The following is a 22697-nucleotide window of genomic DNA, read 5'->3' as shown; positions in this document are numbered from 1 at the left end:
TTTAATATTTGCACTATGACTTCCTACCTTTGATATACGCATTCTGAGAAGGATGTTAAACTCGCATTGGGTATCTCACTAATCGCCTATTTTTTCTTATATTTTATATATTTTTTATTTGTTCTATTTCTTCAAATTTTTTAAAAATCTTCATAAAAGCAATAACATGATTTCAAATATTGATTGTAATATTAGTTCAACTTTGGAGCAGAAATAATTCCTTGCTAAAAATGTGGATTTTTAATTTTATTAATAGGGATGACTGTACTTCTATTCATATCTATCAAAAAAAAAATGAGTATAATATGTATAATAGCATTTTTCTTAATTCTTTAAAAGATACTTCTAAAAAATAGACAAAACGACCCTAATGAAAATAAAAGTAAATCAATAACTCAAAATTCATTAACAATAACAATTTCTCAAATTCCTAGATTTGTAGAACGAAACTTAGCAAAGCTAAATATTTAAAAAAAAAACAGAAACTCTTGATGAATTAATAGAAATTTAGAAAATTGGGGTTAGTCTGGAAAATCTAAAAATGTTGAGTGAGAAACCTGAAAAATTTACAAAATATGAAATTGATTATAGATATTTTAAAATCGAAAAATCTGTCGAGCAAGTGTTTAAAAATCGAAAAAAATATTCTTGAATCTTAAGATTTTTTATGTATTGGATTACTATCAGGTTGTTAGATTTCTATTTAAGCCTAGATTTTTATTTTAAGTATTATATAATATTTTCATAATAAGTATGTACTAGTTTTAAGTTTAAAATTTTTACATTTTAAAATACAATACAAATACATTTTTTTAAACTTTACTGTCAGAATCGCTAGTAATTAGGATTTTCAGACTTACAATTTTTGTAGGAATTTTGTCTTACGTTTTTAGTTTTTCAGTTTCTCAGGACATAGCTCTGAGATTCTTCGCGTCTCAAGTTTGCCGATCCCCTGTTTTGCTTATAACTTTGACTACATAAAGTGTTTTTACTATTTATCGCGAATTTTTAACTTTTACTGCCTAAAATTATTAAATAACTACGTTATGATTGTTTCAAAGCATCCAAAAATACAAGAATGATTAATTATAATTAGTACAGTAAACCCTCAACATTAGCGGATTTGACATTTGCGAATTCAACATTCGCGACTCCCCTGAAAGGGTAAATAAAATCCTGGAACGAAAATGCTTTTAAGAACTAACAAAGAATTCAAACTTTAGTTCCTCGACACCATAAAAATTAAATAAAACATTACATTTGTTTTTTTTAAATCTTATTATTACGGCCATTTTATACGGTTTTTATGTGTTTTCGGAACAATTCTACGAATTGTTGACCAAAGTGCGTTTCATTTACTAATATGAAACGAATTTCTTTATTAGATCGATTTTTAGTCACGGTTTTGCTGTACATGCGCCAAAAATAATCCCATCAAGATTTCTATTTGATGAAAACTGTCTACAATAGAACAAAGCATCTCCAACCTTTTAGAATACAAAATTATGACTAGCTACTGGTTGTATATTCAATGCAAAGTGTTTTTGATGACAGAACGGATAAGAGTATGTTAAAAATGAAACTATTCATACACACTTTAACTGCAACAGTTTAATTTTGTTTGATAAATAAATAAAGTTGATGTTACAAAATAAATAGGAGTAGAATTTTCAGATGCCCTCTCCAAAGCTTTCAAAATATACAAAAATTATTCATGGAATACAACTAATGCAAATGTTCAAGTAAAATATTTACATTTCCGATATCCGCTTTTCGTTTTAGGTACATATCAGACACCGACCTGCCGCACCTTCTTTCGACATTCACCTCTACATGTGAATAACCCAATAAAAAGTTATATTACTATCACTCATCACCTTTTCTTTGTTGTTTTACTGAAAAAAAAACATCTAAAAATTACACAATTTATAGCAATTTATTTCAAGTATTTTTTACATAAAACACTTACATAAGTTCAGAATATACCCAATTATTAAATATCTTAAACATACTAAATCTTATTAATATTATTGCAAAAACTCTAATACTAAATGACACTTAACATTAAATAAATATGAAATGAAGAATTTACAAATTTATCACATTTTTTCTTATCATTGTAAATATAAATAAATGGCAAATATTAAACTGTACGATATTAAACCCACAAAACATTCCCGGATTGTTTAGTAGTGGTACAATTAACAGGAGTTGAACTCCACCTTTTGTGTGACACATTATCTGGTCTCTGCCATAACTTAACGTCTTCTTCCAAATTAGATTTTCGGGACACGTTTTCCACACCTCCCAAGTACCCATTTAACTGTTCAACATTATTATGTAACATACTTCTTAACAAAGCATTCTTTGCATTCACTTCATCCCCAACCACGGGTAAACCAACATCTTGAAACGAATTCATTGAAGAGAAACCACTTTCATCCTCAACCGAACTGACACTACCAGCTGGAGGCGAACTCGATTTTTCAGTTTCAGGTTTAAATTTAATTTTTTCACTACTTAAACTAACGTGATCTTTTATTTCATTCATCGTTGAAGACATGAATTGGGATTCCACTCCGGTATTTGTCGAGAAGCGCTGAAAACCGTATTTATAAGAGGTTTTTCTCGTTTCGTTAAGCTGTAAAGAGAGTTTCCGGTTGAAGGCAGTCGAAATCTTCGTTTCTTTCTCGGGAGTAAGCAATTTAGGACTGAGGGAAAATGATGTGGCTCGCTGAGGTTTGATTTCCACAGTTTGAGGAAACTCTTTTGCTAACTGTGCTAAAAACTCGAAGTCGTCGGGAGATTCTCCTGGTGAAGCCAGTTTAGGTTCTTGAGTGTTCAATAAAGATTGAGCAGTTCGGAGGAGCCTAAACGCTTCTTGGGCTAGTTTTTCTGGAGGAATTTCTTCAGGGGTAGGTTCTTGCTTTTTGGGTCGACGCCTGCAAAAAACAAGAGTCTGAATAGAGTGGAACTAGTAATCTTTTTTTTCATTTTTTATTCAAGTGCAAGGCTTGGTGATTTACACAGCTTATTGTTGGAGCCAAATAGATCAAAACAAACGTCACTCAATTTAACTTTACTTTCAAAATAGTGTTTGACAGGACAGCTTCATTAGAAGCTTTTTTTAAGAACTTGAAATAGATAGCATAATAAATAATATGTGCTATTTTGGTTAAGAAAAGACAGAACTTAACAAAATATGAGTCATAAATTAAAGTTATTTAAATGAAAAACATTTCAATTAACAAAATTTATAGCAAAAGAGACTTCTGCAATTCCGAATTTTCACACAGTTTCACGGCCAAAATTTAAATTGAATAGCTTTTTCGAATTTGTTCAATTATGCATTATTCAAAACTCTGAATTTGTTCCATTCTCCTTCAACAAGCTTCAACAATGAAGCGTTCGAATGGCAATCTTCCAAGACCGAAACACCAAAAACAAATAAAATTATATTATTTGCAGAACAATTTATCAATCCTTCAGTAGTTTGCTAACTTACCAAGTGAAATCCCGATACATTGTAAAATCGTCCGAGTTGTTTTTAGAGTCCCCATTATTGTCGCCTGCGACAATTTGATGTTCGCTCTTCGACCGTGGAACCGACGACTTTGCGTTCATCCGACTTCCAAGAGCTTCCAGACTTCGATGTGTTTTCTCCAAAAAAGTAACAACTTGCTTCATTACGGCTTTGTACATTTCCCTACTTTTCTCAATCTGTGGAAAATTAATTTTAGTTTTAATCGTTGCCTAGACGCGGCGGTTTACCTCTTTGAGTTGCCATTGCAGCGTGTTAACTTTAGATTGATGAACGATGTTTTCTACTGGGATTTCGGAGATTCTACTTGAGCAAATCGAGGTCCTTCTGCTGCTACTGATACTACTACATGATAACCGGCGAATGTCGTTCCCGTTGATGTTTTGCGAGTTCTGAAAGAAAAAGTGAATTCTTAGTGTCAAGGTAAAAAGAATTGTTTGGTTTTTAGTGTGTAGCTCAGTGATTTAAACACTTTCTTCACTTTATCTGGTTGGAATAAGTTTTTACATTTTGATTTAGTCTACTAAACGCGACTTTCTCCGTGCTTCCAAAATTCTTCAAGTAACTGATCTATGCTTGCAAGAGCTAAAAATGTAATTATTGTAAACAAGCACGAATTCAATGAATGGGGGAAAATGCAGAAGAGGCATTGAACGCGACTGTTTTCGAGCACTTCCCACGCATGTAAGACATGAATATTTTAGTGTGTCGAAACGACGAACAAAAAGACTTCATCTGACATTCCAAGTTATTTAGAGATATCCTCGTGAATACGTTGCGAGCAAAAATCTTTAAGTAGCTCATTTGTTGTCTATACATACACTTCATTTTTTCATTACGAAATTGAATAGCACTAAAAGGAGTGGTTGTTACCACTTCTGGATTGATATTTTTATTTGTAATTTAATACAGTTTCATGATGTAACAGTTATTCAACAATTTACCTTCACTTCGTGAGGTCTCATTTTCTGATTCGTGATTCATACCTGTAGCCAGATCATCAGCATGTTAAAAAATAAAGCAATATATTTCTGAAGGCTGTAGATCACACGCCCTGGTTAATTTTACAAAGAGTACTCTGCAGGATCTTGCTAACATTTTTAATGGCAAAGCAATAGCGCACAAAGTCGTAATTATTACGGTTCTCATGAGTAGGATTTATAGAAAATTCTTGCTAGAGGAAAAGTAAGTTATATCCTTTACATGTTAAATGCACAACTTTGTGTTATTACGCATATTAAAACTAGATTATTAAAAGATTTGTCATAATTCAAAACTGCAAGCACCTAGTCAAGTACCACTTTCAGTAACACACATGAAACTCAATGATTAGTTTGCTTGTTAGTGAACATGTAAAGCATCAAAGACGAGTGGTTGTAATTTATTCAGTTTTAATGTTTTTTTCATTAGAATGGGGGCCTTGTTTGAATGGGCTTATGTTGTCTTACTGCGACACTGGTCTTGAGGTTATCATAATTCAAAGATTTAACGTATTTTGTTTAATTTTCTTTGCTTTCTTAACAGTGAATCATGAAAAATTGCAAACTTTTGTAAAATAGCTAATCATGCATTACACTTTCGAAGTTATTGTTGTTACAGCTTTTGTCTGTTATGAATCTGATGAGTTTATTGTCACTCCACTGATTTATTTTAACACATAGAGGTATGCAAATTGAAAACAGATGTTACCATTCACATTTAACGTATATTTATGGAAGTATTTGAGAAAAGGAGCAAAACATTTTCTGAATTAAACCAAGTGTTGTTTTGGGAGGGATTACTAGATGTTAACATGTTATTTTAATTTTAAATTCCGGTGAAAAGTGCTGTTTTCGACACTTTTTAGTAAAAACCTTCAGCTGTGGTAATTTTAACGATATAACAATTAAGTTTGTTGAGATGTTCCTAAACCTCATTTTTCCTGCAGAGATTTTTTTGTAGTTTCGTTCAGCAGAGTAACTTACACAATGCTGTTTTTTTTTTTAAACTCAAAAGTCTAACAAGAATTGTCACATTTGTCAATTTGTCACAAAGTTGTAGAAGCATCAATAATAAACTTGTTTTTGTAATTTTCAGTGCAGATTAGTCGGTATTACTATAAATAACTATGTTTTTCTTCATGATGCATATTTTGCGATTGGTAAAAAACTTGATAGTTGCTTAGAGCCATTTATTAAACAAAATTAACATGCATCCACCTTAGTTATCCCTTTAAAATCTTTTTGATTTCTAAAATTGCTCCTTCGTGAATCGGTAAATTCTCTCCAGGAAAAACTAGATATAGTTTGGATTGCATTAAATGAAATAGCTTAGTTTTTTCTGATTTAATGCTGTAACAAATAGATTTTTCCACAAATATGAATGATCTTAAATTACTGAATTATAGATGCAAAGCAGGTAATTGAAGAAATATTGCAAAGGATTTGTTAACCACAGATACTCTCAGGCAATTTGAATACAATACTATAAACTTTGAAGGCTCTATTAATATAATTATTTCCGTTGTTATAAGTAATGAACTAAAAAATTCACATTGAATTTATAGCAATAAAATTCACTAAAAAATATTTTTTTTGGTAAATCTGAACTAAATCCTCTCAAGTGGTCCAGACTCCTGACATTGTCAGTTTTACACATCTCAAGTGATATTCAAATCCAATTATTCACGCTTGTTAAATCTAATTTATTCACAAAATAATGGAATATTAATTAGATTCCACATTGAATGTTGCGTATAAACAAAGGTTCCAAATTTCATCTGTGGGAACCACTGTTTACTTTCTCATCATTGTTTACATAAATCAGTTGCTACCTAATAATAGTTTTTCAAAACAGACTTTTCTATTTAAGAATATCAATTTTTGATAGGAAGGCAGTTTAATTTTATGTATATACTTGATTATTTCTTCCATACATTTTTCAAATTTTATGTACTCAGCTGTTGGTCATAACATTTCACTTTCTAAAGCCATTTATGACATATGACAATACTTTAATTTACTAAAAGAATGCCCTACTATTACCCAAAAATTAACTACTCATTTCCTCTTACTTCATTTTGACTAGGCATTTTAATAAACTCAAAGACAAACGTCATATGAGTACTAACATATTTAATGTAATTAGAAAGCAGTACTGAGCCTGGTGATTAAAGATACTATCAGGAAACCAGAATACAATATTTTCTTGCTTCCTTCTAAGTCACTTACTGAAAACCGTAGCATTAAAAACTTAAAAATCAAATATTATTACAGTATCTACATTACTGATCGAAATCACGACTTTAAATAAAATGATACAAAGCATTCAAATTATCATAAATTAATTTATTACTCCTACCGTTAAAAAACTGACTTAAATGCAATTTAAATTTCGGTGTCGTGTTTCGGTTAAAAATGAGTCATAAATATACAACTCTCATCCTACTTATACATATTTAAAAAGAAAACTTAATTTATGCAAAAGCTCGTAAAATCTGCAAGTATGGAAATCAATGTTCAATGAGTTTCTATGCAGCAATGTTCGTTGACCCACCCTAAATTCAGGCTGGTCCATTCCTTAAAGAACAAAACCAGGCCCATGAATTGTAAATTCAACAATGCAAACTCGTTTTTTAAGGCTAATTAAGTAGGGATTTTGCATGGTGGAAAAAATAACTTACTTAACATCATCGATAATGATTGCATTGCTTCTCTTTTACACGTTCCGTGATTCCAGTAAAATGATTGCGTTTTCAGAGGAATATCTTTATGTATCTCATTATCAATTGCAGTTTTGTTGCGGAACGTCTGTTTGTTAATGCCCCAAACACGAAGGAGAAAGTTGCGTTAATAAAATTATGGTTAAAATGCGTATTTCCTGTATGCACTTGCTGTAGTTTGAGCAGGAATCAAGGATGACTTTTGTTTAACGAGATCAACAGTTGAATCGGTATTCTGTAACATTTTTCTTTATCTTATGTTACAGACGACCGTTACAAAAAAGTCACTTTATAAAGATTCCCTGCATTTATCTGCACGACAGAAATAAAATGGCTTGCGACTATATATACCAAACTGTAAATAATAACGGAATTCCTGAGATAGGTGGCATACAAGTTCTTAAACAAGAAAAATGACCCGTACAAATTTTTTCGACAAGTCGGTAACTTACAAAGAACGTAAAGTAAGTATGTTATGAAGGTAAGGTTAATTTATACAAACTCACTGCAATTAGCTGATCTTTTAACAATGTGTGTATAACAGACTAACGACTACTGTAGTATTGAATACGCTGGTTCTATTCATTAAAGACTCTTCAAACTGTAGAAAATTGTACCTCCATTACCACAACTTGTACCACTATGTAGGTGCTTTGTCATCTTACCGAAACGCCCTCTTTAAAGTCAATATATTCATTGTTGAAAACCAATACGAGCAATAAATTTTATAATCTATATCGAAACTATTTAAAAGTTATCGCAGCAAAATTTGGTAAAAACATTTGTCACATAATTATAATGTGTTGTTCCTATGGCATTTCCTGCTAACATTTACTATGAATTAACATTAATGCGTGGGAAAAACAGGGGAAAAACGATCTGAGTTAGAACAAAATTATAACAAAGGACGAATCAATAATTAAAATCTTTTTAAGGTAAATATGAATATTTAATTGAGATTAATCTTGTACTTGCATACCTACTATAAACTATTTTTTGACCCTCAATGTACGCCTTCTTATGGTGATTAATGTTGCCAGTATTAGTTCCAAAAGACCTATTAGGTATGTAAATTTTGTTTCTTAAGTAACCAGAATGTTTACATAAAGTTTTTCGATTTTATATTAATAGATGGTAGGTATTATTGTTCGTTTACGATATTTAGATATGTTCTCGTACGTTTAAATTATCTGTTTTTAGTCAGTTTACGACTTCCACCGTACTGTTATTTATGGCTGACTAACGGACAGTGACAATAACAAAATAACAAGGAATAAACTTTTTATTCATCACCAAATCTCCAAAACAATGTATAAAAAGTTTTTAAACGTTTAAGATTCTTGTTACCAAAGGAGATATTTTCGATCTTTTTAACCACAGATTCTTTTAAATCCGTCAAGTCTTCAGATTTAATTCCGAGCATTGTTTCTTGATTTGGAACTTTTGATAATCAGATAATCTGAGATTCCAAGAAATATTGTAAATGAGGCTCTGAATGTCTTCGAGATTCTTATTTATTATTTACTCTACGAAGGTAAATTTATAAATTGGAAATTGGCATAAAAAAAATTAAATCTAAAAAAACCCCATAATCTAAGTATTCACAAATTTGAAAATCTGTGAGGTGAAAACCTAAACATCTAAAGCTTGAAAATTTAAAACTAATTGTAAGATCCAAACTTGGGTATCTAAATACTTTAAAATAAAATCAAGAAAATTTCGAATTCTGCGGTGACCAAGGAAGTAAAAATGTAAACATCCGACAACTTCAGAAGCTTCAGAAAAAGCCTGAGAACTCAAAAGCTCTAGAAATAACTTGTATAGTCCAAATACATGAAAAAATCAGAACTTGAAAACATAGGAATCTAAAAAGTATGTAGGTAAGTCGATGTTTATAAGAATAGAAAAAAAACACAAAAATTTCAAGGTGTAAAAAACAAAGCGAATTTTGTAAGCTTATTTATTCCAGAACCTTACCAATTTGCAAAAAATTAACTTAAAAGTTTTATGATCCAAGAATTTTTAAAATTTTCGAAACTGGATATTGTAGGTACATTTTTGTTTTTTTTTTATAAAAAGCTATAAAAATGTAGGACAAAATTTAATAAAAATGCATCTATTACTGTACATTTCGTACGAATATTTGAATACAGTAATTGTTTGGCAAGAACTCGAAAATAGCACCCAAGACATTTTAATTGCAGTCTTCGACCGCAAGATATAACAGTCTTTGTATGTTTGATTGGTAATTTTAGATAAACATGCAATTATCTCTGATAAATGAAAACAAATGATTGAAATGTTTAATAGCTTTTAAAACAGTAATTTCTCTTTACTCCAACAGTTCTTCCAGCATATTTCTTCTGCAAAAAAGTTCTAAATTTAAAGACTGCAGAACCAGTACTGCTACAATTAATGTAATTGAAAATGAACCGCTTAATCTTTGTAGACCTTATTTTTCTCGTTCACTGCACATTCTTACCGTGACAGGAAATTTTTTGAGATGCTGTAATGCGTACCTTAAAATCACGTCTAATATTATCTTCCTTTTACTAGGAGATTGAAAATTAGAGAAATAAGGTCTTTCCACCGCATTACACCTACAACGTGCTGTCAATAAAACCAGTAATTGGCATCAAATTGGATTTACGCTTTAACCTAATTGAAGAAATATTCTTATAGGCATGATATCGTAGAAAATCAAATTCGGTCCACTTCTATTTGTGAACAAAATCTCGTGGATATCCGGAGACAAAAACTACTAACTGTAATCAAGTAATTTAGTGAAACGTCACGCTGAATTATTTTTTGGAGGGTCGTTCTTGGAACGCAAGAATTTACAAAAATTAATCAGCTTGTCAACAACAAAGAAAAAGCCGCAATTTTTAAAATAGCCGTGTACAAGATAAACAAATCAATTTTCTGTCGTTTCTGACATGAGGATGTTTCACTTTTACATCCTAACGCAGTCACTAAGACATGCTTTGGAATAATTATTTCCGGAATGGTTAATTATCCAAACGAAAATATGAGTCACGTTAAGGTATCTTCAACGAAGACAGTTTGAAAATTGCTTCGTCAAATACCTAACATTAGAGAAGAATTGACACGATTGTCGTTTGTATTAACGCTGGTTATGTAATTCTGAAATTAAAAAAAAAAAATGCAAAGGATAACCTTCAGCTTGTACAATTTAAGAAACAGAATTTATTCCCTGTCCTGAATTCTAATGGTGTCAATAACTAAATACAACTTGGACTCCTGCAGTGACAGTAAAATTCATACCGAACTAAACTTGCGTAACCAATAATAGTGGTTAAATTACGTCATTCGTTATGGTTCATCTGGAACGACAGTTATTTGTTGTCTTTTATTACTTACGAAATCATCAATGATTTTGCTAAAATTTGTCGTTTTTCACTTTAATGAAGCAGTTTCCAACAAGATCAATTTTTGTTGTCATTACCAAGTCTTAACGACCGTTGGCGACAGCACCTATTTCAAAAATAAATATAAGCTCAAGACCACATGTTGAAAACCTCAATATCACTAAACGTCATTGCAGTGAGTGACTTTGCAGAAATGTTATTAGTATTAGAATTAGCTGGTAGCTACTTTCATTTCCGTCTTATAACAATTTTAGTTTAAACGTTGGACGACTAACAGCAGTTACAACAATCCAATGATTTTATCACGTCAAGTTTACTAAAAAAATTTGGAATTATTTCGGCTAACTTCTCATTCTCTTTATTGTATGACTTTTTATAATAGTCATATCTTCCTAATCATACGGGTGAGCGAACTATGAACACTGTTTCAATAATTGCCAGGCTTTCATGTAACTGTTCTTTGTCTCAAATGAGACCCTTGCGAGGTTACTCCTTGATGGTATTTTCCGGAAAACTTGGACATTATTACGTCCTAATTTTGCCATGTTATTTAAAACTCATATTGTCATTCCTAAGTTATAATAATAACAGGCTTTCAACAATTGTACGAAATTTCTGATGTAAATTATAACCCAGATTTTAATAACATCCAATTAGAATTGAAGACCCAAATTGTATGCTTAGAATGACAGAATTATGATACCTTTACTTTAGTAATACAATAACTTTTGAAGAAATTTGCTCTCACAAAACACATCTTCATTACCTCATTGTAAGATTGCTAAAGAACCATAATGGATATTTTTAATTAAGATCTGTAGATAATCCGAACATGAGACAACATTAATTGGTTATTGTAAAAGTCGAATTCTTTGACTTTCCCCTGAGAAATCAGCCTGTTTTTCTTATTAGTTTATAGAAGCACGCTTCTGGTCTTACAAATCTCATGGCATAAAAAAATTTCATCACAATTTAATAACAATGAGTGTGTAAAATCAAGTCGAAATTTTGATAAAAACGGATTCTTAATTAGTTTTTCTGGAACACAGCAACTTATAATTGTGTAGAAACAAAATTGTGCACGTGTTGGTAAAGTTCGTGTTATTACGAAAAAAATCTGTGAAAAATTACTTGTAATTAAAATGGCAGAGAATGTAGAGAAATTTTCTAATTTGATACAACCCGCAGGAGTATCCACTGATCTCATCGGAACTTTGATTGCTCAAATTCTTTCAATAATTTAAAGGCGCGTTAGATCGTACTGTTCTTTCCCAAAGAAATTCGGGTACACAACCGACCAAACCAAGTTCGCACGGAAGGTTCAAGGTTATTTGTATAAAGGTCACGGTGATATATCATGAGTAAAGGCAGAATACGTGCGGACGATCCACTCGAGATAAATGACCAGGTTGATGTCGATGTGGATCCAACGTTTTAAAAAATGCCACATATTTTCATGAAAGACCAGTTTTTCCACATTAGAAGGGTCCTCGTAATACCTCTACCAGGCAATACATGTTATATTCGTAGCGGTGAGAAAACATAAGTCCTATCTCAAATAATTATTACTATTGTAAAACCACAGTGTTTGTTAACAACGATTTTTTATTGCGCCGAACAACTGTTAGCAGACTGTTTTATTTTTGTTACCCTTTTCTTTCAAACCGCGACTGATCTCTTCCGACCTGTGAAATCTACACCAGCTAATAAACAAATATATTTCCACTCAAGTTGTATAGAAAACATGGTAATAAGAGATGATTAGGTAGTAAGAACCACACTGTACATAGACTTGAAAGATACGCCGATATGCGAGCTTGGAAAGAGTACCATTTCAACTAAAAGATATCACACTACTTGTCTCTCGTATGCACGCTTATAATTATTTTCAATTCAATCAAGATTCTCGCCAGATAAACATCAAATCCATTGAAACCCTTTAACGGTAATTGTGAGAGGCTGTAGTAATGAGATTCATAAATCGAAAGAACCGTGACGCGTTTATTTCTATTGTCCTTTAGATGAAGAATTTAATATGGGAGGTCTATAAATTCTTCTAAGTGATGAAATTCGGAGGTCCTGTTACTTGCATAATACAAATTCAACAGTAAACACACCGTTAATTAAAAAACATGTGTATACGAAGAAATTCTTTTGGTGAAAATGTCATCGCTCGGAAATCTCCAGCTTCTGGAGAGTTGAAATGAGAGACGTCATGATGTTATCAGGTACAATTTTTATGATGAAATTTTTCCGACGAGCACATCCTTTAAACGTTTTCTATTGGTTTTCTGCATCGGTGGCTGCAAGCGTACGTTGCGGCAAAGTGGAAACGTAACAGTGATTTAATAAAGCATCTGATTTACACAGATTAACTCATAATAATTTTGTAAATTTTCCACTTTCACAAGCCGTTACAAAATATAATTTGCATTACTCTCCTGAGAAAATTTATAATAAAACATGCAATTATTTTCGTCTTGTACATTGTCTTCCATAAGCAGTCAAAGGTTGCTTGCAGATGCAGGTGTTGAAACTGACAAGAGACGACCTCAAATTACAGTTATGACTCAGAAAAACATTGTCATAAATCCAATTTCGTTTTCACTTTTTAATAGCACTTCCATAATTGTTTCGTTAAATTTAACAAACCTCAAAAAGTGAGTACAGTTAAGAATTTGTGAAACCTGACGTTACAGCTAAGTGGTTCTTTGGTGACATTTTCACCAGTTTCTTTCGACAGAAAATAATTATCGACGACGGTTTGGCTGCCCTTGTCTTTACGACATCAACATTACGAAAGAGCAATTGTTATAAAATTGAGTAAGTAGCGTTTAAAATCTAATATAGTGGTTATCCAGGATATGCATGTAAATGCTTGATTCTGATAGACGCGGTAACCGTGAAAAATGGTTCACGAGACTTTCAGAGCGTAGTACTGACGTATAATAAGATTAAAAAAAGGTGATGTCGTCTACCTCTGAATTCTTCGCGTGCAGAGGGATGAACTCTCGTCTAGTTCTTCCAGCTTCACCCAACCATGTGACAGGTGCATAGAGAAACTGTCAAGCTTTTATCCCGTTTCCTGCCACCACAGTCATGGGGCAATTAAAATAGTCAAGTTCAAAAGGAAGTCTACTCAATTAATTATGTATCACGCCTATTGGTGAAATATAACTAGTGTCTCTTCCTTGTTTGTAAATGTATACTTTAATAGTATTAATACCCAAGTTAGCTCTTATAAGAGCACTGATATCAGATGACTGCGGTTAAAATACAAAAATAGGAACAAGGTTGAGCACCTGAAATAGCTATCTGTCAATCTCTTGTTTATTTAGTGAGTTATTCAGGTAATTTTTCATTCATCGTGATCAATAATCATGCCAATTAGGCTTAAAAAACGATAGATTGTGGTTGGCAAGGACGTTCACTATCATTGAAACCAACAATTCACCTGTTTATGCAGAAATGCAATTGACTTTCATTTGCAATGCTCGTAATAAAGTTACATTTTTCATTTACGCAACTAATTTCATCTACCCAAATATAAAAATAGAGAGTCTCGACATAGTATGGAAAGAAAACCTGCACGTGCAGGTTCAAAGGAAATAATCAATTGCGATTTCTTGTGCCGAGCAAACATATTAATACCATAAATTAAATTATGAGTCTTTGCATGTCAAGAAACGCTATATTAATGATCCACACTCGCCACAGTGCGAAAACGTTCAAAAATAATTAAATTACAGGCCTGCGTAATCAAAAATAAATCTAAACTGTTATACTCATATAAATATTCAAGTGAAGAAGAATTAAATTGCTGTATTATGACTCTGTAGAAGATATCTCACCCTAAAATTTAAAACAACAATTAAACACGTGTTTTCCAGCCACATGATGTAAATATCAAAGGGTTGAAAAGCGCTCCCCTTCATACTTGAACAAAAGTACATCAAATATGTAGAATCTAGGCAGTCTTTACGATAAACGAATCAAATGATATGGTTTTAATGACACATCTCACTTTATGATTAGTTCCGCATAATTTCAGGTTTTATTACAACCCAAACCAACCTAATAAACGTAAATTAACATTTTTTGTTTTTATTTAGTGAAAAGAATTAGTGTTTTATTAAATGACATTACCTTGAAGCAACAAATTTACTCTATACTTATCTGTTGCTAATATTTTCCTTTATGCAACAGAGAAATAATAATTAAGATATGATCTTATTTATATTACCCAATCTAAAAATAAGATATACTTTTAATTATTGTAATTTAGAAATGTTTATGATTAATGATCGCATAATGGTTGGGTAGAAATATGCAAAAGCCTAATTGAGCGATGAAAGTGATCGTAATTCTTTATAAAGTACATTGATATCCTCGACCATCAATCACTCCTTCAATTTTTTGCACGAATGCCTCGAAGACTCCACAAGGTTGACTGTCTTCTGAACGGAAGTACAGTCAGATTCATTGCAAGACAAAGAAGATTGCGTCGCAAAGTTCGGTGTCCATTGTGAAGTAAATGACTCCAAAAATAACGCCTTGTACTGTTAAATAACATTAAATTATGCTCCTTTTATCGTTCAATGTTCCGCAAGGTTTACTATGCTAATTGAGAATTGCTTCATTGTTACAATTTTTTTCCGTAAATACAGTAAATAAAATATCCTAAAGACGGGCTGTAATTTATTCTGACATGAATTGGAAACATCCTAAACGAATAACGATGAATAAAAAAGTGATAATTAAGACATAATGGATGATCCTAATTAACACAACTTAATTTTGTGTTTTCAAGGATTCTGTCTGAGTTTTGTAATTTCCTTCAAAACCTATTTTATTTCTGTCTTAAAATCGATTAATATTTTGTTTTCACTTTCGACAGTTCTTAGTTGTCATGGGCTATTGTATTCGGGGATCGTGTTGTATGTTAATTTGAATTACCGGAAGTTTGTGAGATATGTTTATTACAGTACACGGGTATTGTAAAAACGGATTTAGTATCTTCCCATTCACTATAGAACAAAGCTAACGTAGTATTCTTGTGCACGATCCAATCTTGCTTTGCTGTTTCCCAATACCTGGCAATGACCGTTCAACACGACATTTTCCCTCAAAAGTTTTCCCACTTTAAATGGACCGTAAACCGAGCAAACAGGATTTCCTCCGGTGAAGCAAGATGTATCCTTGTTCTCTTTCCAAAGATGGTAAAATTGGTCTTAGATCATAAAGTGCCACCATGCGAATTAGAAGAGAACCGCGGTTGTGGAAGAAAGTTGTGGTTACCGGTATCGTCACGGATTTGTAACCGCCCTGATTGCCCATCTGATCAAAATAATAAGTACCCAAAGCAAGTCTGAAGCACTTCAACCGCATATTTAATAGAATCTTTTTTCAAAGCTCGCATTCTTAATTTGGGATGCGTCAATTCCTGAGGAATATAACACTGATACGTTCCATGAAACAGAAGAACTATCAAGGATATCCCACACTTGTTGAGTCATCTCATTAAAGTGACAAGTTGAAGATTCACATGAAATGCAAACCTCTGAGAAAGCTTCAAATACCTATATTTCTTCAAAAGATTAGGTCTCTGCCGTGAGAATAGACCCGAACAATAAAGCTGCATTTCGCCATTGTACAAAATGATGGATGAGTTCTACAAGATGTTCTATTTCCAATTTGTGGATTTTAAACAATCTAAAGAAAGACCATGACACCGCGGCTCCACCACAACAAAGAAACTTTATTATTCTGCATGCTAAATCAAGTAATTAGATACCACACGACAAAGTACTGTATTGTTTCAACGAACTAATGTATCCACACAAACATAGGGGTTTAATCAAAACTCGCTCATTAAAACCGTTGATTCACCGGAAACACCTCTTTCCTCGCGTCTAAAAACGAAAAACTCTATTTTTACGCACATTATTTGACGACATCTATCTCTCTTACTCCCGTTGTATGCGAAACGAAGAAAGAATAGTTGATATATTAGTGTGTGCTGCATATAATTTGAAATGGAGGTAGCTGGTGGTGTTCATTGACCATAGTTCCGGCAAGGGTGGTTCACGAAGTTCACGCTGTCTGACAATCAGATTTTACGCGAGTACTGCCACAAGGTGGTTCAGCTGTTAAATTTGTTGGAAAACTTTGGTTGCCTGCAGGAATTTAAATCGGTCATTACGCGAATAATTTCCCATCTCTGAAATTAATATGGCAGTACCAGCAAAGCGTGGCGCATAAATTATTTACTGAACATGTATGTTATATTCTGAATTATGAACACTTAAAGGGTAATTTAAACGCAAGGTCGGAAGATTAATAATGATATCAAACAGATGATTAATGATGTAAAACGGATTTTTTACAAGGAACTGGGTAACTGTACTATACAGATCAAGGTGCACAGAAAATTAGAAAGAAGCTTGGACCAATTTGCTTTCAAAAATCGTGTCCTTGTTTATTCTTTGTATAGTCGAAGCAAAATATTTAATGATGTTTATAACCTTTTACTCCTTCAATGCATGTACAAAAAACAACAGATTTTCCTGTTGAAATATTTGTTATTGTTAAATGATAATTTCTACAGGAACTTGATAACTTTATAAGTAATTACGAGTATTTGCCATCTACTAATCTAGAATATACAATGCAGGTTTCGTTTCTAATTCTGATAGTTGCATGTGCAATTTAGTTTTCACCTCATTAACGTTATCTTACAATTAAGAGAAGAATAGACATCCGTTCTCAAATATAATATGTGTAAAAGATGAATAAAAAGAAGTTTCCGTATGCACATGTTCATTTCCTATCATGCTATACTAAAGAATTTAAAGTGTGTAAGTATATTGAAAAGTAGAAATAAGTAGTTGCAAAATGGTAATATTTTACGCACTAGACGTGGTAACATCCATTTAACACAAGTAGCAAACAAGATTTTTTTTTTAATATGGAATTTGAGAAATCGGTGCAAATTTTTTGTTTTGTTTTAAAATTAAACTGTGTTGAGTAGTACTGATAATAACTTTTAGCATCTGTAATGCAAATTGGATACAGAATTTATTGGAGAATTACACCTAGAAAAAATATAATTGAACAAGAACGATATTCTCGATCCTGAAGAAGTTCCCCAGGTAATTGCCTTTCTGTGGCACGGCACTGAGTTTTACAATTATTATGTATGGAAAGTGAATAAAAAATATGAAATATTGCGAGTGTTTTTATTGTGTAAATTCGTTGCAAGCAGCCGGTTTTAGATAGAAATACGAATTTTTATATTGAATTCAAATTGTCTAAGTTTTATTTCTAAGCAAAGCAGTTAAGGGTCTACGAGCCTGCCCGAAAATTTCTGTTTGAAAAGTATGCAACTTTAACAACACCTTTGATTGACAGCTGCCAAAAGGGATTACCGAGGATTTGGTAATGAGGGGATCATAAACTTTATGGAAACGGTCGCTTGACCTGCACATTTCCTAAGAAACCCAGCGGTTGGAACAATAAATTCGTGTTGGACCAAAGATGAGTTTAAATATCAGGATTTGAGTTTCTCTGCGTTTTGAGCCCGTGAAATTTCTGGTTCTAGTAGGTAAAAATTTTACGGGCGTAATTTTTTTTTTTTCAATTAATGGAAAATGTATGTATAAAAGCCGCAAATTTCCAGTTTCCATAGTACGTAATGGCAGAATGTTTTTTAATTGAAAAATGTAATTTTCGTAAATGTAGTCCGAAATTTTTCCTCACTGGTCGCCGGGGAAAGTTTAAAATTACTTATTATTTTATTATTTTTATTTGAGAAATGGGTGATAGCCCCACTTCTTTATCCCACTACAACAACAAATAAAGGGATGAAAGCCCTATATATAAATATCTTGAAAAAAAATATTTAAATTCTTTCAGTCTGTGAACACTTGTGTTTTTGACTGTGCTCGACTTCTGAATCAATTTACTTTTCTAAATCTCTTTAGTGAGTTTTGTTGTTCAAAGTGGGTTGCTTGTATCAGAATTGCTGTTTATTACAGATATAGAGAGTGTTTATCGTTGCTGGCAAATTTTTGTTTTTTAGATTAGATTATTATTTGCTTTTAATTATTTTATTTTACAATGGCGAACGGTTCAATAAATCATGTAAGCACTAATTGTTGCTTTTTACGTAATTACAACATTAATCATAATAATCGTGCAATACTCATTCTTTGATCTTTTCTTGTGCGGCGTGGAAGCATTGATCATTATAGCACATAAATATTTTTGAACACATGGACGTGGTCATCAAACTAGAACTAAAAAATCTTAGGTTCCCCTCAATTAAACCATGAAATTATGTAACAGGAAAAATTCGTAGTGCGACAACACTTACAAGAAGGAAGACTGTACGTGCTTATGAAGAACAATTGTCGGATGTACGAATTCTTCAGTACCCATTTTTAACTTTTCTTGTTTTCATTTAAATATAAGTAAATTCATTCACTTTCACTTCCCACGATCCCTAAACTTTTATTGCTTTGTGAAAATGCCTATGAAAGTTAGTCATTCCTTTTGTTTGATCTGATTATGATAACAGGCACTCTTGAAGAAAAACAAGATCTTTGACTCGTCGTGACCATTTCCTGCGACAGCTTTATAACTATAATTGCAGACAGTCCCAACCCATTGATGTTTTGCGAATAAAAATCATCAAAATTAATGATGACCTTAAAATTCCACAAAACGTCAATCATATTACAAAATAAACAACAATTATTTTACAACAGGTGTTTCCGGATTACGGTTCTTAAACACATAAATCTCTTTTAGAAGCAAACAGGTGACACGTTATTATCATAAAAGCTGTGTCGAAGCTGTGATTTGACTAAATTCAAGCTGGCAAGGACGAGAAACTTACCAACCCACTTTATGCTATAACATAAATTTTCTGTGTTCTTGGGCTTCTATTTAACTTGTCCCTGTTAGGTGCGTCCACCTCCAAATAAAAAAGTAATAAATTAAATACGCAATTAGAATATTTCAGACAACATCAAATTAACGTTCTTAAAATAGATCAGAAGGAGAAAATTGAGGTAAACTAGTGTGGATTAAAAATAAAAAACCAATTGAATTGTTAGCTACATCAAGAATTGTAATTATGATTTTTATTTGCTTGGGCACCACCATAGTATCATAATTAGAATTGCAGCAAGCTATCATAAAACCTGTTCCTCAATCGAATAGTCAGGAATGATGGAGATAAGCGCATAAATTTTTACTGGAAATTGTTATTAAAGATTAGGATCTCGGTAATGTGTTCAACGAAAATTATCACAAAAGTACTTAATATTATGTGGTGTAAGAACGGTGCAACATATCACTTATTCGTTCAATAAGTCTTTTCCACCTCCTGTTAATTTGAATTATTTTCAATCAATTTCAAACAAAGAAATGAGCGTTAAGATCATTCTTGGAACCGCTTATTTTAACTGTCTGTTAAATTTCTCACACAGTTATTTGAAACAATAGTTACAATGCAGGTTACAGACGGTGCAAACGACAGTTTCTTAGTATGTACTCGTAAACTGGTGTTCATTTTTTAATTGTTTAGACATTTGCGGTAATCTTCAAACGGATCTTCTAACTAGAACACCATTTTTTTAACTAGGATTTAACGAGATATTGCAGTAACCTTTCACTTTAGCTTACTGAAAAACTATTGACGGGTAAGTGCCTTCTGCGAGGGATTATAAGATTAAAGTTTCAAAACGACGTGTAATCCGATTTATTTAAGTAAAATAAAAATCCGAAAAAAGGTTACTTTAGCCACTCTACCATACTTAAATAAATATCACGCGTCTGAGTAATATAGTAAAGACATTTTAATGTTAATGTAAGTAAAATTTAAGAAAGGTGAAGCCTGGTAGTTCGTTGGGAGCGCTATTATATTTCGAATTTGATATATCAAAAAAAAACATTTTACATTTAAATCAATGGTCAACCCCAAGCAGAACCAATATATTTTAAATTTCAACAGCTACTTTTTCGCAAAAATTATTATTCTTTCTATACGCAATTGGTATGCGAGAAAGACATGTTATTTTAAAATTTTTCTTGAAAGAGCTTTCAATGAAAATAAAAATTAATAAATTGGGTATTTATTGATGTTGGTTAAAGAACAATAACTAAGTGAGATTATTTCAGCAGAAGCATTTATTATACTCCTATATCATTCGTTGTGAACTCGCCAGATCTCTTTTTTCCCACTGGTACCAAAAAATTTGATGTAAAAAAAAGTCCCTCAAACTATTTTCACGACACACCCTGTATAGCAGATTTGAATAGGATATTATAATATATATTGTGTCTACAAAGTCCGTTCCCCTTTGATAACTACTGAACCGCATCACCCTTGATTTTTTAAACATATGTAGTTACGTTACCACATAGTTAATGTTGGTTCACGAAATGGCTAGACTTTTCGTGAAGTATTAAGTTACATAAAGCTGCGACCTTTTTAAAAAATCGGCGAACGGCAATAAATAATAGCCATGAATGACAATTTTTATTCTTGACAAGTTCAAAGTATTAAAAATAAAAAATCAGACCCAATTAATTTGGCTAAAATTAAATAATTAAATTGGACATGTTTTCATTAATAAATATAGGTACTAATTTCGTTATATCAAGCACATTCTTAAAAAAAATTCTAGAAAATATAAACTGTTATTTCTATCGACCGAAGAAAACAAATGTGACAACAACCGGAAAAATATTATGTAACAAATTGTAACTGGGATAGGTTTGCTAATGTAGGTAATATTCAATTGTACTCGACACATAATAGATCTGAGTGCAATGAATTTTCGAAACGACACTGCTAAGTGAATGTGTCTTTTTTCTTTTTTATGGCCTTTTTATCGTACATAAACCCATTCATTTTTACACCATAAAAAACCACCAACCTTTCTCAATTTAACGTCTTCGTCCATGGATTTAATGACAAGAGGCATCGGTTGAGCGGCTAAACTTTTAAAGGTCTCCCGGGAAGAATCTGTAACATCAGCTTGCAGCTGTCGTGGATCCGTTTTCAATTGTTTATACTGTGAATTCACTGCCACCGAACGAGCAAAACAACTTTTAAAGTTTGCGTCGTCAAAATCTTCACCCCAATCATATGTTCCTTTTTCACTAACCATTTTTTCGGTTATTTGTAAACACACAAAGTTCGATGTAAAACAGTTGTCACTTCAACACTTTCGACTTTTTGGTGAGGGTATTGTACATTGTCACATGATTTTAATTACAAAAAAGTGATTTTGTAACTATCGGCACAAGTTGACGTACACTACCCTCCATAAATGCAATCACCACACCACAAACACGGTCCTCTGAGGACTGGAAGAATGCACTTCTTTGAAAGTCATTTAACACGCGCCAATGCTTCAGTGAATGCGCAGGTCTGCGGTGGGTTTTACTGGTTGCAGAGATAAATAAATTTTAGTAAATAGAACGGACTTTTAAATTAATGAAAATACAGATAATTACATCGCACTTTTATTAGAAAAATAAATTATTGTTAAGACTTGTTTCCGTTTATGTTTCTGGTACTTATTTATTTAAATTTGTAATTAAAATATGTAAATGCACCAACAGAGTGTATTTAAAATTTATTACATTTTATCTCAAAATAGAGATGAAATCTTTTAACACTCGGAAAAATTCATTCTTTGTGAAAGTATGCGAAAACTGGCCTGGAAATGCATTCACTTTATAAGATCAGATAAGCGGGTGTACAAAAATTGCAATTTTATTAAAATTAGCAATGTTATCAAGCAAAATAAACTTGTGATATAGTCAAATTTAATATTTTTCCCGCACATTTGTAAATTTGGTAACAACAGGTGTTTTTCTATTTCAAGATACAGAAGAGAAGAACTTACAAATAACGATAAGTTCTTTACAATTTCTTAGTATCATCTTTCTGGTGTCATTGATATTTTTTTTATTTAATTTTAGTAGTTTAATAAAAATGAACAAAATTTTAAGAACCAAATAAAAAAAGTTTAATTAATAAGTGCAATGT

The 22697-nt window shown here is 32.0% G+C and overlaps 1 protein-coding gene across 1 annotated transcript; it reads right to left on the bottom strand.

Annotated features, from left to right (window-relative positions):
- Positions 1-1917: 1917 nt before the first annotated feature.
- On the bottom strand, positions 1918-22040 carry LOC148178967 (uncharacterized). Its single transcript, XM_088030861.1, has 4 exons — positions 21577-22040; positions 3772-3933; positions 3506-3720; positions 1918-2942 (listed from the first exon to the last, which is right to left on the bottom strand). Exons 1-4 carry the CDS (start codon positions 21808-21810, stop codon positions 2159-2161), a joined length of 1395 nt encoding a protein of 464 aa, XP_087886987.1. The 5' UTR covers positions 21811-22040; the 3' UTR covers positions 1918-2158.
- Positions 22041-22697: the final 657 nt, after the last annotated feature.

The sequence above is a fragment of the Gnatocerus cornutus genome, chromosome 2 (genome assembly GCF_029298725.1).
Source record: "Gnatocerus cornutus isolate USDA-ARS CGAHR chromosome 2, icGnaCorn1.1, whole genome shotgun sequence".
Lineage (NCBI taxonomy): Eukaryota > Metazoa > Arthropoda > Insecta > Coleoptera > Tenebrionidae > Gnatocerus > Gnatocerus cornutus.
Note: the sequence above shows the minus strand (reverse complement) of the source record. Positions and strands in the feature narration are given on the sequence as shown.